This window comes from Rana temporaria, chromosome 9 (genome assembly GCF_905171775.1).
Source record: "Rana temporaria chromosome 9, aRanTem1.1, whole genome shotgun sequence".
Taxonomy (NCBI): Eukaryota; Metazoa; Chordata; class Amphibia; order Anura; family Ranidae; genus Rana; species Rana temporaria.
This window is the reverse complement of record NC_053497.1, coordinates 13,031,073-13,048,776: the sequence shown is the minus strand read 5'-3', so window position 1 is coordinate 13,048,776 and position 17,704 is coordinate 13,031,073. Positions and strand designations below refer to the sequence as shown.

The 17,704-nt window shown below is 47.4% G+C and overlaps 1 protein-coding gene across 4 annotated transcripts in view; it reads left to right on the top strand.

Moving 5' to 3' along the window:
* Nucleotides 1–17,704, top strand: part of LOC120913104 (Krueppel-like factor 8) — a 67,635-nt gene that overhangs the window by 28,943 nt on the left and 20,988 nt on the right. Inside the window, exons 1-2 of one of the 4 annotated variants that reach the window (XM_040322810.1) lie at nt 626–1,150; nt 9,257–9,752. In XM_040322810.1, the coding sequence (XP_040178744.1) occupies nt 1,103–1,150; nt 9,257–9,752 (544 nt within the window). In that variant the 5' untranslated portion in view covers nt 626–1,102. Of the gene's footprint in view, nt 1–625; nt 1,151–1,208; nt 1,710–9,256; nt 9,753–17,704 lie in introns of those variants that run through there. The other 3 variants (XM_040322809.1, XM_040322812.1, XM_040322811.1) reach the window with 3 other exon arrangements.

Genomic DNA, 17,704 nt, shown 5'->3' with positions numbered 1-17,704 from the left:
AATGGATCAGCTGTACATCATTTATTGGTTATTCTGGTGCAGGCATGCACCATAACAACCAATGAAGCTGCGCAGCCCAGCCACCAGCCTCCTAGAAACCAGTTCAGTAACGATGTCCTATGCATACAGATCAACGTTACTGAGCTGCAGTGAGTACACTCCGGCCTCAGTGCCGCCCCCCCTCCCCCATCCAGTGCCACCTGAGGCAGTAGCATCACTTTGCCTCATTAGCGACATGCCCCCGGGGCACAAAGAGGAAGACCTGGTGGGGACCTCTTTGCTGTGCAGCGCTGGCCAGGGATCACTGAATCAAGGACCACGGGATCTGGTGGATGAGTTTTTTTTTTTTTGGGACAATAGGGGTATAAAGGACCATTGTACAAAAGGCAAAGTTATCCATAGAGTGACAAAGGTGTGCAAAACCCACGTTTCAGCAATAAGGCGCAATAGGCGCCATTCCTCCCGTAACGCGACCGCGGAGCGCAAAGTCTGATGATAATAATGATCGTTCGTATCAATTCACTTGGCGATTCTTCCCAGGCTACATTCCTGCAAAGTGTTTTCTGTTGCTAATGAGGGTAACGTGAGCTCACCCGATGAGCGTTCACACCCGCCTCCTTCCTACGGGGAGGGGGGGTGTGGAGGAGGAGAAGGGTGTGTGAGCAGCAGGCGTTCCCTGTCCATTTAAACAAGTCATCCCCACCCAGGGTGTGCCCGGTTTCTGCTCTCCCCAGATCCTTAAGGAGTCATAGCGTAGAATAAATAGACTGCACAGAGCAGATCTCTTTGTTGATCACGGCTTTTGCTATACCATGGCTGTGTTTTTATTTCATCGGTGATGCCGTAGTACGTCTTTATTTTATTTCTAATCCCGGATCCAGGATCGCCATAGGTTTATGGCTTTAAATTGGAAAGAAACGTATCAAAAATGTGCTAATTGGTAGAGGAGTTTTTGGGCAAAAGCGCTTCTTCTGAAAAAGGATGAATTTACCTGTCCCGAGCGGCGGGAGGATAGAACGACACTGCACATGACAAAAGAGTTACGTTATCATTGGCCTTCAAAGAAAGGAGACGTTGGGCCAGAAGAAGATCACGGTGGTGGATGGAACAAGTGTGGACCTCGCATCGCTGGAAGAGGCCCAACGAGGGGGTAAGTCTGCCATAATGTGCTGTACGTTGCTCCACATTAAAAGTTATTTTTTTGGGTTGAGTGACGAGGGATTAGAACCCCTGGCAAGTCTTTATTGCTGGTTAAGGAAAGTGGAAAGATGGCTCTAGAACCATTGGACTTATCTTATTGGTATTGCTATCCATGTAACGATGTTGCTGTAGGTCAACGCTTCCCATATTCATCCCTCAAGTACTCCCAAACACGCCAGGTTTTGGGAATGTCCCTTAGGTAAGAGAGCCTCCATAAGTACCAAGCCAACTACGATGGCTCTTGGATAAGAGAGCCACCATAAGTACCAAGCCAACTACGATGGCTCTTGGATAAGAGAGCCACCATAAGTACCAAGCCAACTACGATGGCTCTTGGATAAGATAGCCACCATAAGTACCAAGCCAACTACGATGGCTCTTGGATAAGAGAGCCACCATAAGTACAAAGCCAACTGGAGGTAGAAAGGAGACGCTGAGCCAGAAGACGATCACAGTGGTGGATGGAACAAGTGTGGACCTCGCATCGCTGGAAGAGGCCCAACGAGGGGGTAAGTCTGCCATAATGTGCTGTACGTTGCTCCCTATTAAAAGTTATTTTTTTTTTAGTTTTGGGTTGAATGGTGAGGGATTAGAACCCCTGTCAGGTCTTTATTGCTAATTAAGGAAAGTTGAACCCCAATAGGTTAAGTTTTGGAAATGTCCCTTAGGTAAGATAGTCGCCACAAGTATATAAGTCAACTAGGATAGCTCTTGGATAGGATAACCACCATAAGTAGCAAGACAACTAGGATAACCCTTAGATAAGATAGCCGCCATGAGTACCAAGCCAACTAGAATAGCCATTAGATAAGATCGCCACCATACGTGCCAAGCCACATAGACACTTAGGATAGCCCTTAGATAAGATAGCCGCCATAAGTACCAAGCCAACTAAGAGGAGAAAGGAGACGTTGGGCCAGAAGAAGATTGTGGTGGTTGAGGGAACAAATGTGGCCCTCACATCGCTGATAGTGGTGGTCATTGAGAAGAATGTCCCCCTGATAGTGGTGGTCATTGAGAAGAATGTCCCCCTGATAGTGGTGGTCATTGAGAAGAATGTCCCCCTGATAGTGGTGGTCATTGAGAAGAATGTCCCCCTGATAGTGGTGGTCATTGAGAAGAATGTCCCCCTGATAGTGGTGGTCATTGAGAAGAATGTCCCCCTGATAGTGGTGGTCATTGAGAAGAATGTCCCCCTGATAGCGGTGGTCATTGAGAAGAATGTCCCCCTGATAGTGGTGGTCATTGAGAAGAATGCCCCTCTTATATGGGTGGTCATTGAGAAGAATGTCTGCTTTATGGTGAGGGTCTTCGAGAAGAACGCCCCCTTTATGGTGGTGGTCAGAATGCTACCCTTGCAGACGGCTAAAATGATCATTGGGGTGATATGCTGCCGGTCCTGCCAAGGAGCGTTGGACCCAAAGCTTTGGTGGCACCTTTAGGTGGGAGGTCAGTTAACCACAGTTCAAGGAACCCCTAGCAACCTCTAGAAGAACCCTAAGATTCCACAGTACCCTGATTGAGAAAGGCTGATCTACTCGTGTGTGTGTTTTCTGTCTCGAGCCCTGACAAAGTGGGTGTTTTCCGATCCCCGAAATGTGTTGGCTACTCTTTTTTGAATGTCCCCTTACTGGAATAAAGGGGGGGGGGGGTTTGATTCCTGAAATGCATCCGACACTTTTTTTCTTACTGGTATAAAGTGGACCCTTTTAGAAGTGGTGTGGTCCGTCGGTTCCCCTTTTGCTTCATTGCAAGTTCTTATTGCCGTCTGATTCCCCGTTGGGGAGATTCGAGCTCTAATAATCCTGATTGACAATGTGATCTGGAATGAGAATAACTCCAACATTTTGAGTGGTCACCAGTACGGGAATCGAGGGGAAATGTTCCAATGGGGGACACTGCGAGGAGATATCACCTACATTGGCAAGGGAGTCGATCTCCCACTTCCTGTTGAGTCTACAGGACAGGAAGTGATCGGAAATCTAACTAATGAGACACAGATGGAAAAAATGTGTTTTTGCTCTTCCCAACTCAATCCAAACTGTGAAAAAAAAAAAAAAAAGTTTTGGCCTTGCCCATACTTTAAGGCAAGAACTCCGATGACCCACTGTAACTTTATTTATTCTTTAATATAGATCTAAAGCCAAACTTGATGACATATAGTTTGCTGAAGCACCATAAACAATAAATTATTCCCATATACAGTACTGTTTTTTCTTTTTTTTTTTTATTACATTTTTTTTCCATCTCAATACTTCTGATCTGCTCTAGCCTCCTTTTGCGCTACTTCTCGTCTACATGAACCCCAGAGATGGAGAATTCACACCACCATAGCAGTCACAAATAATTCCCATTGTAATTTCCTATGACTAACAGCTCCATCTAGTGGCCATAATCTGGTATTTCTGCTGATGGACATATTTAAAGAAAATACCACATTATGGCCACTAGATGGAGCTGACTGTCATAGAAAATATCCGGTTTGTGCTGAAAGCTGCGCTGGACTGACTGGATCAGTCGCTGGTCATGGGTGGGAGATTGGGTGGGCAAAGAAGAATACATCTCTTAGGGCCCTTTCACACTGGGGCGTTTTTGCCACGTTTTTGCGGTAAAAATAGCGCTATTAAAACGCTCCCCATGCCCCTCTCCATTGAAATGAATTAAAAACGCGGTAAAATCGCTCCATTTTTACCGCGTTTTTACAGCGTTTTTTTAATTCATTTCAATGGAGGGGGCATGGGGAGCGTTTTATGAGCGTTTTAATAGCGCTATTTTTACCGCGAAAACGCGACAAAAACGGGGCAAAAATGCACCAGTGTGAAAGGGCCCTTAGCCCCCGTTCACACCTAGGCGTATATACGCCTGTAGTGCGACGCCGCAGCCGCCCCTGAGACGCTGGGGGGATGATTTCACATTGCCCTCTATGGAGATGGTTCACATCTCCACGCTGAACGCCGAACGCCGTACGCCTGCCGCCTGAAAACAAGTCCCGGACCTTTTTTTCAGGCGGCTTTCGGCGTTCGGCATAGGAGATGTGAACCATCTCCATAGAGGGGGTGAGGCTGCATTCACAATCGCGGCGTTTTGTCGCCGCAAATCGCGGTACAAAACGCTGCAATTTGTCACCGCAATTCGCGGGACAAAACACCGCGATTTTGTACGCCAAGGTGTGAATGCAGCCTTAAAGTAGGTCATGCTTAATGGTGGTGGTGGACCCTCTTGGGGGGGGGGGGGGATTGGGATGCTACCTTTCCGATACGGCCTTGTGATCTTTTCAGGGAGAAGAGCGTCCGGAGTCCAGAAAACTGCAACTTTTGCTGCATGGCTCATAACGTTTATTAAAAGTGTAAACCTGTGCATCGACCCGACGCGTTTCGCTGGCTTACTCGTTGGCCCTGAAGAAGGGGGATCCATTCCCCAAAACGGGTTGGCTTGATGTACATACATACACTTCCCATAAACGCCTCCTGAGCCAAACAACAATAGTTGCCATTTTTTTGGACACAAGTCTTTTCTACACAAGTCATAGGAAATGGACATATTAGACACATTACAGGGATTTTTTCGTGGTGGCTGTGAAAATGCCCCCCAGCCACTGGTGAGCCATGCATAGGCTATGAGTGTGCAAAAAACGACAAGGATATGGACAGCCGCACTCCAGTAACTTGAAAAAGACGTGCCCTTTATTGGGTACAGGAAAAAATACACTACAGGTATCAGCACACAGTGGGATAAACAGCTGACGCGTTTCGCACTGAGTGTCAATGCTTAATCATAGCTATGCTCAGGGAACGGGACCTAGCGTAGGCTACGTCAGCGTAAACCTGCGCATGCGCAGTAGTAAATTTAGCTTAGTAGCCTACGCTAGGTCCCGTTCCCTGAGCCTTAACGGGGGACGGGGAGTAGAGCTGCGGGCGCGGGGTGTAGTTGCGGGGTGTAATGAAGGAGAACATCGATTCCGCTCTCGGAATCGGGCCACAGAGGCCATGTGAGCTCCGTGCACCAGCTCCGTGCAGCTTCAGCTATCACAGGGAGAGGAGATCCTCTCCCTATGATAGCCTAGCTGAGACTGAAGTTTGCGTCGATACTTGACGTTTAAATATGTCACGTGACAGGAGTGAGCCAATAGGATGTGATGGAGGCGGACCATCTCATTCCATGGCAAATCTCATTTTGTGGCAATGCACCGGCGTAATTTACCTTGGACGTGTGTGACTGGGCGTAGATTACGTTCAGGGCGTACGCAGTGATCCGGCGTATCTTAGGCAGTTGTTCCGACGTGGTTGTGAGCATGCGCACTGGGATGCGTCCACGTCCCGGCGCATGCGCAGTTTGTTATACGTATCTGTCTGGCGCTCGGCCCATCATTTTGCATGGGGTCACGGCTCATTTGCATGGGGTCACGGCTCATTTGCATGGCTCACGCCCACTTCCACCTACGCGGGCTTACACCTTAGAAACCCAGCGCAGTTTTGGGAGCACTGGCTTTGTGAATTCCGTGCTTGCCTCTCTGCGCTGCGTCGGCGTAGCGTATATTATTTCCGCTACGGCAGCATAAATGTGCGCCGCTGTCTGTGAATCCGGGCCTATATGTTTTTTTGTTTTTTTTTAGCAGGGATCCTAGGGAATAAAATGGCGATCGTTGCAACTTTTTATGTTGCACTGTATTTGCGCTGCAATTTTTCGAATACATTTTTTTTTTTTTTTGAGGGGGGGAACTGTAATAAAAAAAAAAAAAACACTAAAGTTCGCCCGATTTTTTTATTTTTTTTTGCATAATGTGAAAGATAATGTTAGTGTCTGGGGACAGAAGGAAAGCCTTGCATAGGCTATGAGTTGCATCGACTCCATCTAGTGGCCATAATGTGGTATTTTCTTAAAATATCTCCAAACTTTTAGCCACTAGACAGAGCCGACATGATATCCTATGAGATGCAGCAATAGGTTCACTTCTTGTACTTGGGTTAACCATTGCAGCTCCAGAAGGTTTACCCCCCCTTAATGACCAGGCCATTTTTTTGCGATGTGACACTGCGTTATTTTAACGAACAATTGCGCGGTCGTGCAACGCTGTACCCAAATACAATTTATGTCATTTTCTTCCCACAAATAGAGCTTTCTTTTGGTGGTATTTGATCACCGGGTTTGAATTTTTTGCGCTATAAACAAAAAAAAACAGTTTTGGAAGATTTTTTTTTCTTGCTGCTATAAAACATAGCCAATACATTTTTTTTTTTAAGAAAAATCGAATTTCTTCATTAGCTTGGGTCAATATGTATTCTGCTACATATTTTTGGTAAAAAAAAAAACCAGTAAGCGTACATTGATTGGTTTGCACAAAAGTTATAGCATCTACCATAGGACGGTGTCAGTAGGGCAGTGGACAGTGTCATATTTTTTTTTCTTTTTATTGTTTTCTTTTTTTCTTTACATTTTTTTTATTACTTTTTACAATTACATTTTTTATTATTTGAAATTTTTTTTTTAAATTTTTACTATTTTTTTAGAAGCCCCGTTAGGGGGCTTTAATGAAATATCAGTGGTCTAAACAGAGGGAATCTGCACCACACGGGGTGATTAGGGTGTGCCGCACGCTCTGGGATCACCGGGTCAATGAGACCCAGGTGATCACACATCGGAGTAAGGGGTCGGATCCAGGGGAGGGCTGGCAGGGGGGGCAGGGTGGAAATCTCCCCCCGGGCTGGTGACACTATGCACAGCCACCGGCCGCCACTACCAAATGCTGTTTTTGCAGAGCAGGAATATGCCTGCTGGAGCTCTGTTAACACAGTTCACGGCCGCTGCTCACCTCCCACTGGCGGACTCTGTTGTAAGGGGAGCCTCTGTGCGGACTCTGATGTAAGGGGAGCCTCTGTGCGGACTCTGATGTAAGGGGAGGCTCTGTGCGGACTCTGATGTAAGGGGGCCTCTGTGTGGACTCTGATGTAAGGGGAGGCTCTGTGCGGACTCTGATGTAAGGGGGCCTCTGTGCGGACTCTGATGTAAGGGGAGGCTCTGTGCGGACTCTGATGTAAGGGGGCCTCTGTGTGGACTCTGATGTAAGGGGGGGCCTCTGTGCGGACTCTGATGTAAGGGGGGCCTCTTTGCGGACTCTGTTGTAAGGGGGGCCTCTGTGCGGACTCTGATGTAAGGGGGGCCTCTGTGCGGACTCTGATGTAAGGGGAGCCTCTGTGCGGAATGTTGTGATCATGAAAAATCTTAGACTGTTTTCCTCGATCCATCACTTTTCCATGCTCTATGGGCCACATAATCAGCTGTCAGCCAATGATGACCGGCTTCTGTGAAAGAGACATCGGTCCCAAAGAGGAAAAGGCGCTGCCACCTCACTTGTGCCCAGCAGTGCTACCTGCCAGTGTCCACCAGTGCATATCAGTGTCAGTGCCACCTTTCAACGCCCACCAGTGGTACCAATCATTGCCTCAGCAGTGCTGCCTATCAGCGGTCGCCTGCCAGTGCCCATCACTGACAGCCATCGGCGCCACCAACAATAAACAATAAATAATGAAAATAAGTCGGTTTTCGTTTTTTAGCTTTTTTTCGGAAATTCTGAAAATTTGGAATTTCGGAAATTCGAAAATTTGGCTTTCGAAAATTTGGAAATATTAAAATTCGGAAAAATCGGAATTAATGAATTTGTCAAACATGAATTCTGTACTAAACGAATTGCACATGTCTATCAATGCCCATCAGTGCCACCTCTCAGTGCTACCTACCAGTGCCACCTTATCAGTGCCCATCAGCGTACATCAATGAAGGCGAAAAATTACCTATTTACAAAATTTTAGAACAAAATATAAAACTTTTTTTTTATTTTTTAAATGAGGACTTTTTTTCATTTTTTTAATTTTATTTCTATTTATTTATTAGCAAAAAATAAACGCAGTGGTGATCAAATACCACCAAAAAAAAGCTCTATCTGTGGGGGAAAAAAAATGATAAAACTAATTGTGACAGCGTTAAAAGCTGAAAATTGGTCTGGGCAGGAAGGGGGTTTAAGTGCCCAGTTAGTGGTTAAATAGCCTCTTTTTTTTTTTTGTACTATTACATTATATATATATATAATTTTTTTTTTCTGTCTTTTCATTTTTTGTTGGCACCTTTAAAAATCCCCTCAAAAAATAAAAAAACTGTATCCGATGAAGATTTTTTATTTTTTTTTGGGATATTTATTATAGCATAAAGTAAAAAAAAAAATATATATATATATATATATATATATATATATATATATATATATATATATATATATATATAATATATTTTTTTTAAATTGTCGCACTATTTTTGTTTATAGCGCAAAAAATAAAAACCGCAGAGGTGATCAAATTCCACCAAAAGAAAGTTCTATTTGTGGGGAAAATTTGTTTGGGTACAGCGTCGCACGACCGCGCAAATTTCATTAGGGGGGGAAAATCTTCCGGGGCTGAAGTGGTTAAAGTGGAGTTCCACCCATAAATATAACATTACATCAGTAGTTTTAAAAAAAATGTCATTAGTCCTTTAAGAATTTTTTTTTTTTTTTTAGATGCCTTCAAAGTGTTGTTGCTAGGCAGAATAGTTAATCCTCCCTCTTCCTGCACCTAGGTGCTTAATGCTTCCTAACCTACACCGCACAGACTCCTGGGAATGTAGTGGGTGTAACTTTCCAGGAGTCTGTGCACTCCCCAGTCTCGAAGAATCATGTGACTTGGACAGTACAGGTGCTGAAACCTGATCTGAAACCTATTACACTACTTGTGCAGCACTGAGCATGTGCGAGATCTGCAAGGCTGAAATCCAGGAAGTCATACAGTCTGGCTTCATGATGCCCACACTTAAGATGGCCCCAGTCAATTTCTATTTTATAAAGTGTCTAAATGCTGTAACAACCTAACAAAACGGACCTTAGTTTACAGACTAACTTTACTAGAATACATTAAGCTTGTGTATTACAGGGGTATTTATATTTAAAAAGTGAAATTGTGGCCGGAACTCCGCTTTAATATGCGTTTTAATTGGCTCGCAATCTAATTGTTCTCTCTCCCCTTTTCTTCAGGCTTTCATCGCTTCACCGATAATGTCATCGCATTGCAAGATCGGCGCCGAGGCTTCCGCTTCCGCTCTCCTCGCCGACATCAAGATGGAGCCGCCTGAGCAGCTCCTGGACAGCGACAGCAGTTTGCAGCAGTCGGAACCCGTCGACTTGTCTCTTCACAAGCCCAAGAACTTGATCCGGCAATCCCAGAGCCCCCTTCCCTCGACGTCGGTGAGCACGCCCCCTCCGGTGATCTCTCTCTCCGGCCTCGGCTCGGCCATCCCGGCCGTACTTTCCCCGGGTTCCATCTTGGCCACCACGCAGGGCAGTAGTGGACAGCGGATCCTGCATGTCATTCACACCATCCCCTCCGTCAATTTGCCCAGTAAAATGGGCGGCCTGCAGACCATCCCCGTCGTGGTGCAGTCTCTTCCTGTGGTGTACACGACGTTGCCTACAGATGGCGTCACAACGCACCTCACTGTGCCGCTGTTAGGAGCAGATGGGAAAACTACAGGTGAGAATGTCCTTTTACTGTGTTGTGTTCTCTTAGGAGTGACTTTGGCTTATAGTGGATCTTTAGTATCTCCACGCCGCTCAACCGCGACCTGTAAGAGAGAACCGGAGTCCAGGCTTCAGTGTCTCCACACTTGTGCAGCTACAAACATACATAATCCAATAGCCAGCGACTTGGTATCATCCAAATTAGGGGAACTTTTATTGCCTACAAAAAAAAATACAATGCGTTTCGTCAGTCAGGCCTTAATCATAGTATCCAGCATAGATTTAGTAACTTCCCATTCTGGACATGTCACAGTATTCAGCAACTGTATCATTTTCTTTAAATGCTCCAACTTTCATCATTGAAAAGTCGTCATCCTTGAGCTCTAGTCCAGTGACTTTGCCTAGGCTCAGATGATGTCATCAGTCTGCTGTAGGCAGGAGGAAGCATTTCCCCAGTCTCCTCTTCCCCCAGTTATTAGACTGCAACATTGTAACTATGCCTAGGCTGAGATATCATCGGACTCACTGTGCCCATTTGTAGTCTCTCACTTTCAGTCTCACTGTGCCCATTAGCAGTCTCACTGTGCCCATTTGCAGTCTCACGGTGCCCATTTGCAGTCTCACGGTGCCCATTTGTAGTCTCTCACTTTCAGTCTCAATGTGCCCATTTGCAGTCTCACTGTGCCCATTTGTAGTCTCTCACTTGCAGTCTCACGGTGCCCATTTGCAGTCTCACGGTGCCCATTTGTAGTCTCTCACTTTCTATCTCACTGTGCCCATTTGCAGTCTCATGGTGCCCATTTGCAGTCTCACGGTGCCCATTTGCAGTCTCACGGTGCCCATTTGTAGTCTCTCACTTTCAGTCTCACGGTGCCCATTTGCTGTCTCACGGTGCCCATTTGCAGTCTCACGGTGCCCATTTGTAGTCTCTCACTTTCAGTCTCACTGTGCCCATTTGTAGTCTCTCACTTGCAGTCTCACTGTGCCCATTTGTAGTCTCTCACTTTCAGTCTCACGGTGCCCATTTGCAGTCTCACGGTGCCCATTTGCAGTCTCACGGTGCCCATTTGCAGTCTCACGGTGCCCATTTGCAGTCTCTCACTTTGTCTGACTGTGCCCATTTGCAGTCTGACTGTGCCCATTTGTAGTCTGACTGTGCCCATTTGCAGCCGTACCCTTCATTAGTAAAACGGCGTGTCTCCATTGTAAGAAAGCCCCGCCTCCTCCTCGTCCGTCCGTGATAGAGGAACACTGATACGATGCTGGGAAACTGGATCAGTGTTCTGCCTATCACAGACGAGGAGGAGGAGGCGGGGCTTTCTTACAATGGACGGCCGAACAGACTGCATTACACAGCGGGAGACGCACGGGCCAGATTCAGAAAGATCAGCGGATCTTTCTGCTGGCGTAACGTATCTCCGATATTTTACGCCGCTGTAACTTTGGGCGCAAGTTCTGTATTCAGAAAGAACTTGCGCCCTTAGTTACGGCGGCGTAACATATGTGTTGCGGCGTAAGGCCGCCTAATTAAAATTGGGATGTTGGGGGCGTGTTTTATTTAAATTGTACTTGACCCCGCGTTTTTGACGTATTTTTTGAACGGCTCATGCACCGTCCGTAAAATATCCCAGTGTGCATTGCTCCAAATTACTCCGCAAGGACGTATTGGATTCGACGTGAACGTAAATCCGTATTCGCGAACAACTTACGCAAATGACGTAAAAATTTCAAAACTCGGTGCGGGAACGATGGCCATACTTAACATTACCTACGCCTCATATAGCAGGGGTAACTATACGCCGAAAAAAGCCGAATGCAAACGACGTAAAAAAATGCGCCTGAGGGATGTACGTTTCTGAATCGCCGTATCTACCTAATTTAGCATATTCCTTGCGTAAACATATGGAAGCGCCACCTAGCGGCCAGCCTGAAAATGCAGCCTAAGATACGACGGTGTAAGATACTTACGCCTGTCGGATCTTAGAGGAATCAATGCGTAACTGATTCTCTGAATCAGGTGCATAGATACGACCTCCCGCACTCAGAGATACGACGGCGTATCAGGAGATACGCCGTCGTATCTGAATCTGGCCCACGCTGTTTTACATCTCACTCGAGTATAAGCCGAGGGGGAGTTATTCAGCCTAAAAAATGGTTTGAAAAACTCGGCTTATACTCGAGTATATACAGTAGATGCTTTCTCAACACTTTTGCATTTCCGTTCTGCTGCACGTTGGGGAGGTTTTTCTCCACTTTATGCTGCGTATCACTTTTGTGTGGAAACCTCTTTTTGCGTTTTGTTTTTTGATCGATGTCGGCCTCATTCACAGGTGTCTGCTTTTGGAATTATTTTGACGTAGACTAATGCCGCGTACACACGATCGGAATTTCTGACAACAAAACCGTGGATTTTTTTCCGACTGAATTGTAGGCTCAAACTTGTCTTGCATACACACGGTTTGCAGTCTCGCTGTGCCCATTTGTAGTCTCACTGTGCCCATTTGTAGTCTAAAATTAAGTTCAATGATTCCGAGCATGCGTCGAATTGATTCCAAGCATGCGTAGGATTTTTGTGCGTCGGAAATTGCACACAGACGATCGTAATTTCCGAGAAGAACTTTTGTTGTCGGGGGAAAAATTGAGAAGCAGCTCTCCTACGTTTGTGGTTAGAAATTCCCATTGTGTGGCAGGTCGTCTCTTCAAATCTCAGGACCTGACCTACTGCGTACCAATAGCCAGATTCACAGAGATTGCCTTAACTTTAAGGCGGCGTAGCTTAGCGTATTTACGCTACGCCGCCTTAAGTCAGAGAGGCAAGTACTGTATTCTCAAAGTACTTGCCTCCTAACTTACCGCGGCGTAGCGTAAATGCGGCGGGCGCAAGCGCGCCTAATTTAAATTCGGCTGAGGGGGCGTGTTTTATGTTAATATGCTTTGAACCGACGTGATTGACGTTTTATCGGAACTGCGCATGCGCCGTGCGCCTACATTTCCCAGCTAAGTCCGCCGCACGGGACTATTGATTTCGACGTGGACGTAAATGACGTAAATCCCTATTCACGGACGACTTACGCAAACGACGTAAAATTTTCGAATTTCGAAAGCGGGAACGGCGGCCATACTTTAAAATAACTATTCCAACTATTTGATGGAATATCTTTAGGCCTGATAAAGCGTTACGTAAACGGCGTATCTGTACTGCGTCGGCCGGGCGTACGTTCGTGAATAGGCGTATCTAGTGATTTACATATTCTACGCCGACCGCAATGGAAGCGCCACCTAGCGGCCAGCCTAAATATTGCACCTTAAGATAGGACGGCGCAAGCCGTCGTATCTTAGATAGGTTTAAGTGTATCTCTGTTTGAGAATACACTTAAATTTAGGTTGGCGCAGATTCCGAGTTAGGTCGGCGTATCTACTGATACGCCAACCTAACTCTACCTGAATCTAGCTACAAGTCTTTTCATCGAATATCAATACACAGACTCAACCCTACTGACCACCTTTGTGTAGCAAGTCTTCTCATCCAACATCAGCATCTGACCTCAACCCATATGAACATCTTTTGGATGAATTGGATTGACTATTGTGAGCCGCGTCTTCTCATCCAACATCAGTACCTGGCCTCAACCCTACTGAGCATCTTTGGAGTACCTATTGTGTGGCAGACCTTCCCAGCCAAAATTAGTGCATGACCTCAACACCTTTGGGGTCAGGTCTTCTCATCCATCATCAATACCTGACCTCAACCCTACTCAACACCTTTGGGGTCAGGTCTTCTCATCCATCATCAATACCTGACCTCAACCCTACTCAACACCTTTGGGGTCAGGTCTTCTCATCCAACATCAATACCTGACCTCAACCCTACTCAACACCTTTGGGGTCAGGTCTTCTCATCCATCATCAATACCTGACCTCAACACTACTGACAGTGGCCACCTTTGGGATCAGGTCTCCTCATCCAACATCAATACCTGACCTCAACCCTACTCAACACCTTTGGGATCAGGTCTTCTCATCCAACATCAGTACCTGACCTCAACCCTACTGAACCCATTTAGGATCAGGTCTTCTTATCCCAAATCAGTACCTGACTGGCAGTGGCAGACCTTCCCATCCAACATTAGTGCATGACCTCAACCCTACTCAACACCTTTGGGGTCAGGTCTTCTCATCTACCATCAATATCTGACCTCGACCTTACTGACAGTGAACACCTTTGGGATCAGGTCTTATCCAACATCAGTAGCTGACCTCAACCCTACTGAACACCTTTAAGATCAGGTCTTCTCATCAGTGGCGGTGCGTCCATAGAGGGCGTAGGAGCGCCTCCCCCTCTCGCTCCTGCGCCGCCACTGAAAAACAATACATAGATTCATGCATTGCATGAATCTATGTATTGTCGCCGCTGCCCACTATTCAGATGGCCGGCCCCCTGGTGAGTGCCGGCCATCTGAATAATGGAAGCTGGTTGGCTTTGGAAGTGTCTGTCAGAGCCAGCCAGCCTGAGGGCTGTAATCGGCTTCCAAATAGTTAACCAGGGGATGCAGGGGGTGTGCGTTCCTTGGTTAACACTGACAGGCATCTCAGCCAATCAGGTTCACCGGTTCTGGTAACCTGCTTGGCTGAAGCGACATTGAGGGCGGGACTACTTTGAGGGATCGTGGAGGAGGATGCGAGGATGGCTGACCGAGAAAGGTAAATGCCAGGCGGGGGGGGGGGGGGGGATTCAGCGGCATTTTAGGGGAAAACTGGCGGCAATTGATGGCCACGGTGGCTGCATTTGGCATGGCACAGTTGCTGCGTTTGGCATGGCATGGCATAGCGGTGACAATTGATGGGTACATTGGCGACAATGGCATGGCACAGTGGCTGCGTTTGGCATGGCACAGTGGCTACGTTTGGCATGGCACAGTGGCGACAATTGATGAGCACAGTGGCGACAATGGCATGGCACAGTGACTGCATTTGGCATGGCACAGTGGCGACAATGGCATGGCACAGTGGCTGCGTTTGGCATGGCACAGTGGCTACGTTTGGCATGGCACAGTGGCGACAATTGATGAGCACAGTGGCGACAATGGCATGGCACAGTGACTGCATTTGGCATGGCACAGTGGCGACAATGGCATGGCACAGTGGCTGCGTTTGGCATGGCACAGTGGCTACGTTTGGCATGGCACAGTGGCGACAATTGATGAGCACAGTGGCGACAATGGCATGGCACAGTGACTGCGTTTGGCATGGCACAGTGGCTGCGTTTGGCATGGCACAGTGGCTGCGTTTGGCATGGCACAGTGGTGACAATGGCATGGCACAGTGGTGACAATTGATGGCATGGCACAGTGGTGACAATTGATGGCATGGCACAGTGGACGACAATTGATGGGCACAGTGGTGACAATTGATGGCACATTGGCTGCGTTTGATGGCATGGCACAGTGGCGACAATTTTATGGCACAGTGGCTGTGTTTGATGGGCACAGTGGCGGTGTTTTTTTTGTTGTTGTTTGTTTGCGCCCCCCCCCCCTCCCCTCCAAAAAACAAATTTGAGCACCAGCCGCCACTGCTTCTCATCCAACATCAGTACTTGGCTTCAACCCTACTGAACCCCTTTGGGATCATGTCTTCTCATCCAACATCAGTGATTTGTGCCCCATCAATTGCTGCTACTGTGCCCCATCAATTGCCACCAGTGTGCCCCCCGAACCCCCCCCCCACCCAGCTCTTACCTGTCTCGGGTCACGGCGCTGTCCTCCACGCTCCGAGTCCTCAATGTCTTCTCCCGTCCTCTTCCTGTCCTCTGCTATGATTGGACGCCTGATAGGCGCAATTGCACTGCCCAAGTTCATCTAGGTGTGATAGTCGGGTATCCACAGGCTTTTACCCGTACTGGGCATCTTCCATGAGAATGAAGGACTGTAAGATATCTGTTTTTGAGGGATTGTTCCAGGGATGGAACCCTATGTGATACCAGCCTGATGGCAGTTGGTGGATCCACATGTTGGCATTTTCAGCAGCTGCCCAGGGAGGTCCATGCCAGCTTGTATTGGTGTTTTTGGACCTTACACTGAAAGTCCAGCATATGATTACCCGGGTGCGATCTACCAAGGTTTCCTCTTCTGTCACATCTTCATTGCTTAACCCCTTCCATACCAGGCACTTATACACCTTCCTGCCCAGGCCAATTTTCAGCTTTCAGCGCTGTCGCACTTTGAATGACAATTGCGCGGTCATGCTACACTGTACCCAAACTACATTTGTATCATTTTGTTCCCACAAATAGAGATTTCTTTTGGTGGTATTTATTTAATCACCTCTGGGATTTATTTTTTGCGTAACATAAAAAAAGACAGAACATTTTGGGGAAAAAAAAAGATTTTCTTTCTGTAATTCTTTTTGTAAATAACTATGTTTTCTTCTTCACTGACGGGCGCTGATATGGCTGCACTGACGGGCACTGATAAGGCAGCACCGATGAGGTGGCACTGATGGGCACTTATGGGCGACACTGGGTACTTATGGGTGGCACTGATAGGTGGCACGGATGGGCACTGGTCACTGATAGGTGGGCACCGATGGTTACTGATGGTTACAGGGTGGCACTGATGAGCACTGATAGGCAGCACTGATAGGCACTTATGGGTGGCACTGATGGGCACTTATGGGTGGCACTGATAGGTGGCACGGATGGGCACTGGTCACTGATATGTGGGCACTGATAGGTGGCACTGATAACACTGATGGGTGGCATTGCTGGGTATCACTGGTTTAATTTGTTTCATAATGGTGCACTGATGAGCACTTATGGGTGGCACTGATGGGCACTTATGGGTGGCACTGATGAGCACTTATGGGTGACACTGATGGGCACTTATGGGTGGCACTTATGGGCGACACTAGGTACTTATGGGTGGCACGGATGGGCACTGGTCACTGATAGGTGGGCACCGATGGTCACTGATGGTTACAGGGTGGCACCGATGGGCACTTATGGGTGGCACTGATGAGCACTTATGGGTGGCACTGATGGGCAATTATGGGTGGCACTGATGAGCACTTCTGGGTGGCACTGATGGGCACTTCTGGGTGGCACTGGGCACGTATGGGTGGCACTGATGGGCACTTATGGGTGGCACTGATGGGTACTTATGGGTGGCACTGGGTACTTATGGGTGGCACGGATGGGCACTGGTCACTGATATGTGGGCACTGATAGGTGGCACTGATAACACTGATGGGTGGCATTGCTGGGTATCACTGGTTTAATTTGTTTCATAATGGTGCCAGTCAGTGCCCATTCGTGGGCACTGATTGGCACATATTGGGCATGTATAGGATTATGTGGGTGGCCATGGGGGATGTACCTGGCCATCCACATGTTATTGACTTCCCTGGTAGTCCTGAGTGGGAATGCGAGGGGGGGCTGCGCTGATAACCAATCAGCACAGATCCCCCCCCCCGTCAGGAGAGCAGCCGATCGTCTCTCTTCTACTCGCGTCTGTCAATCGTGAGTGAGGAAAAGCCGATCAACGGCTCTTCCTGTTTAGATCGTGATCAGCCGTGATTGGACACGGCTGATCACGTGGTAAAGAGCCTCCGTCAGAGGCTCTTTACCGAGATTGGTGGAGCGGTGTGTCACACTGAGTTGGCCCCTCCCTCTGGAAGAATGGTCAAACATTCCCATAGACACTCCATAGACACACTCCTAAACCTTGTGGACGGCCTTCCCAGAAGAGTTGAAGCTGTTATATCACGTTACAGCCAATCACAGGGATCACATGATCAGGAAGTCCTGGCTTTCAAAGCCCCTTAAAATAGCAAAGGGTTAAAAAAAAAAAAGGTCATTATTTCTGATCCTTCTTGCATCAATGAGTAATAACAAAAGGATCCAGCAATCAAGAAATGCAACACAGCCTGGCACTGGGAAGGGCAAGGATGAAAGAAGCAGGATGTGGAATG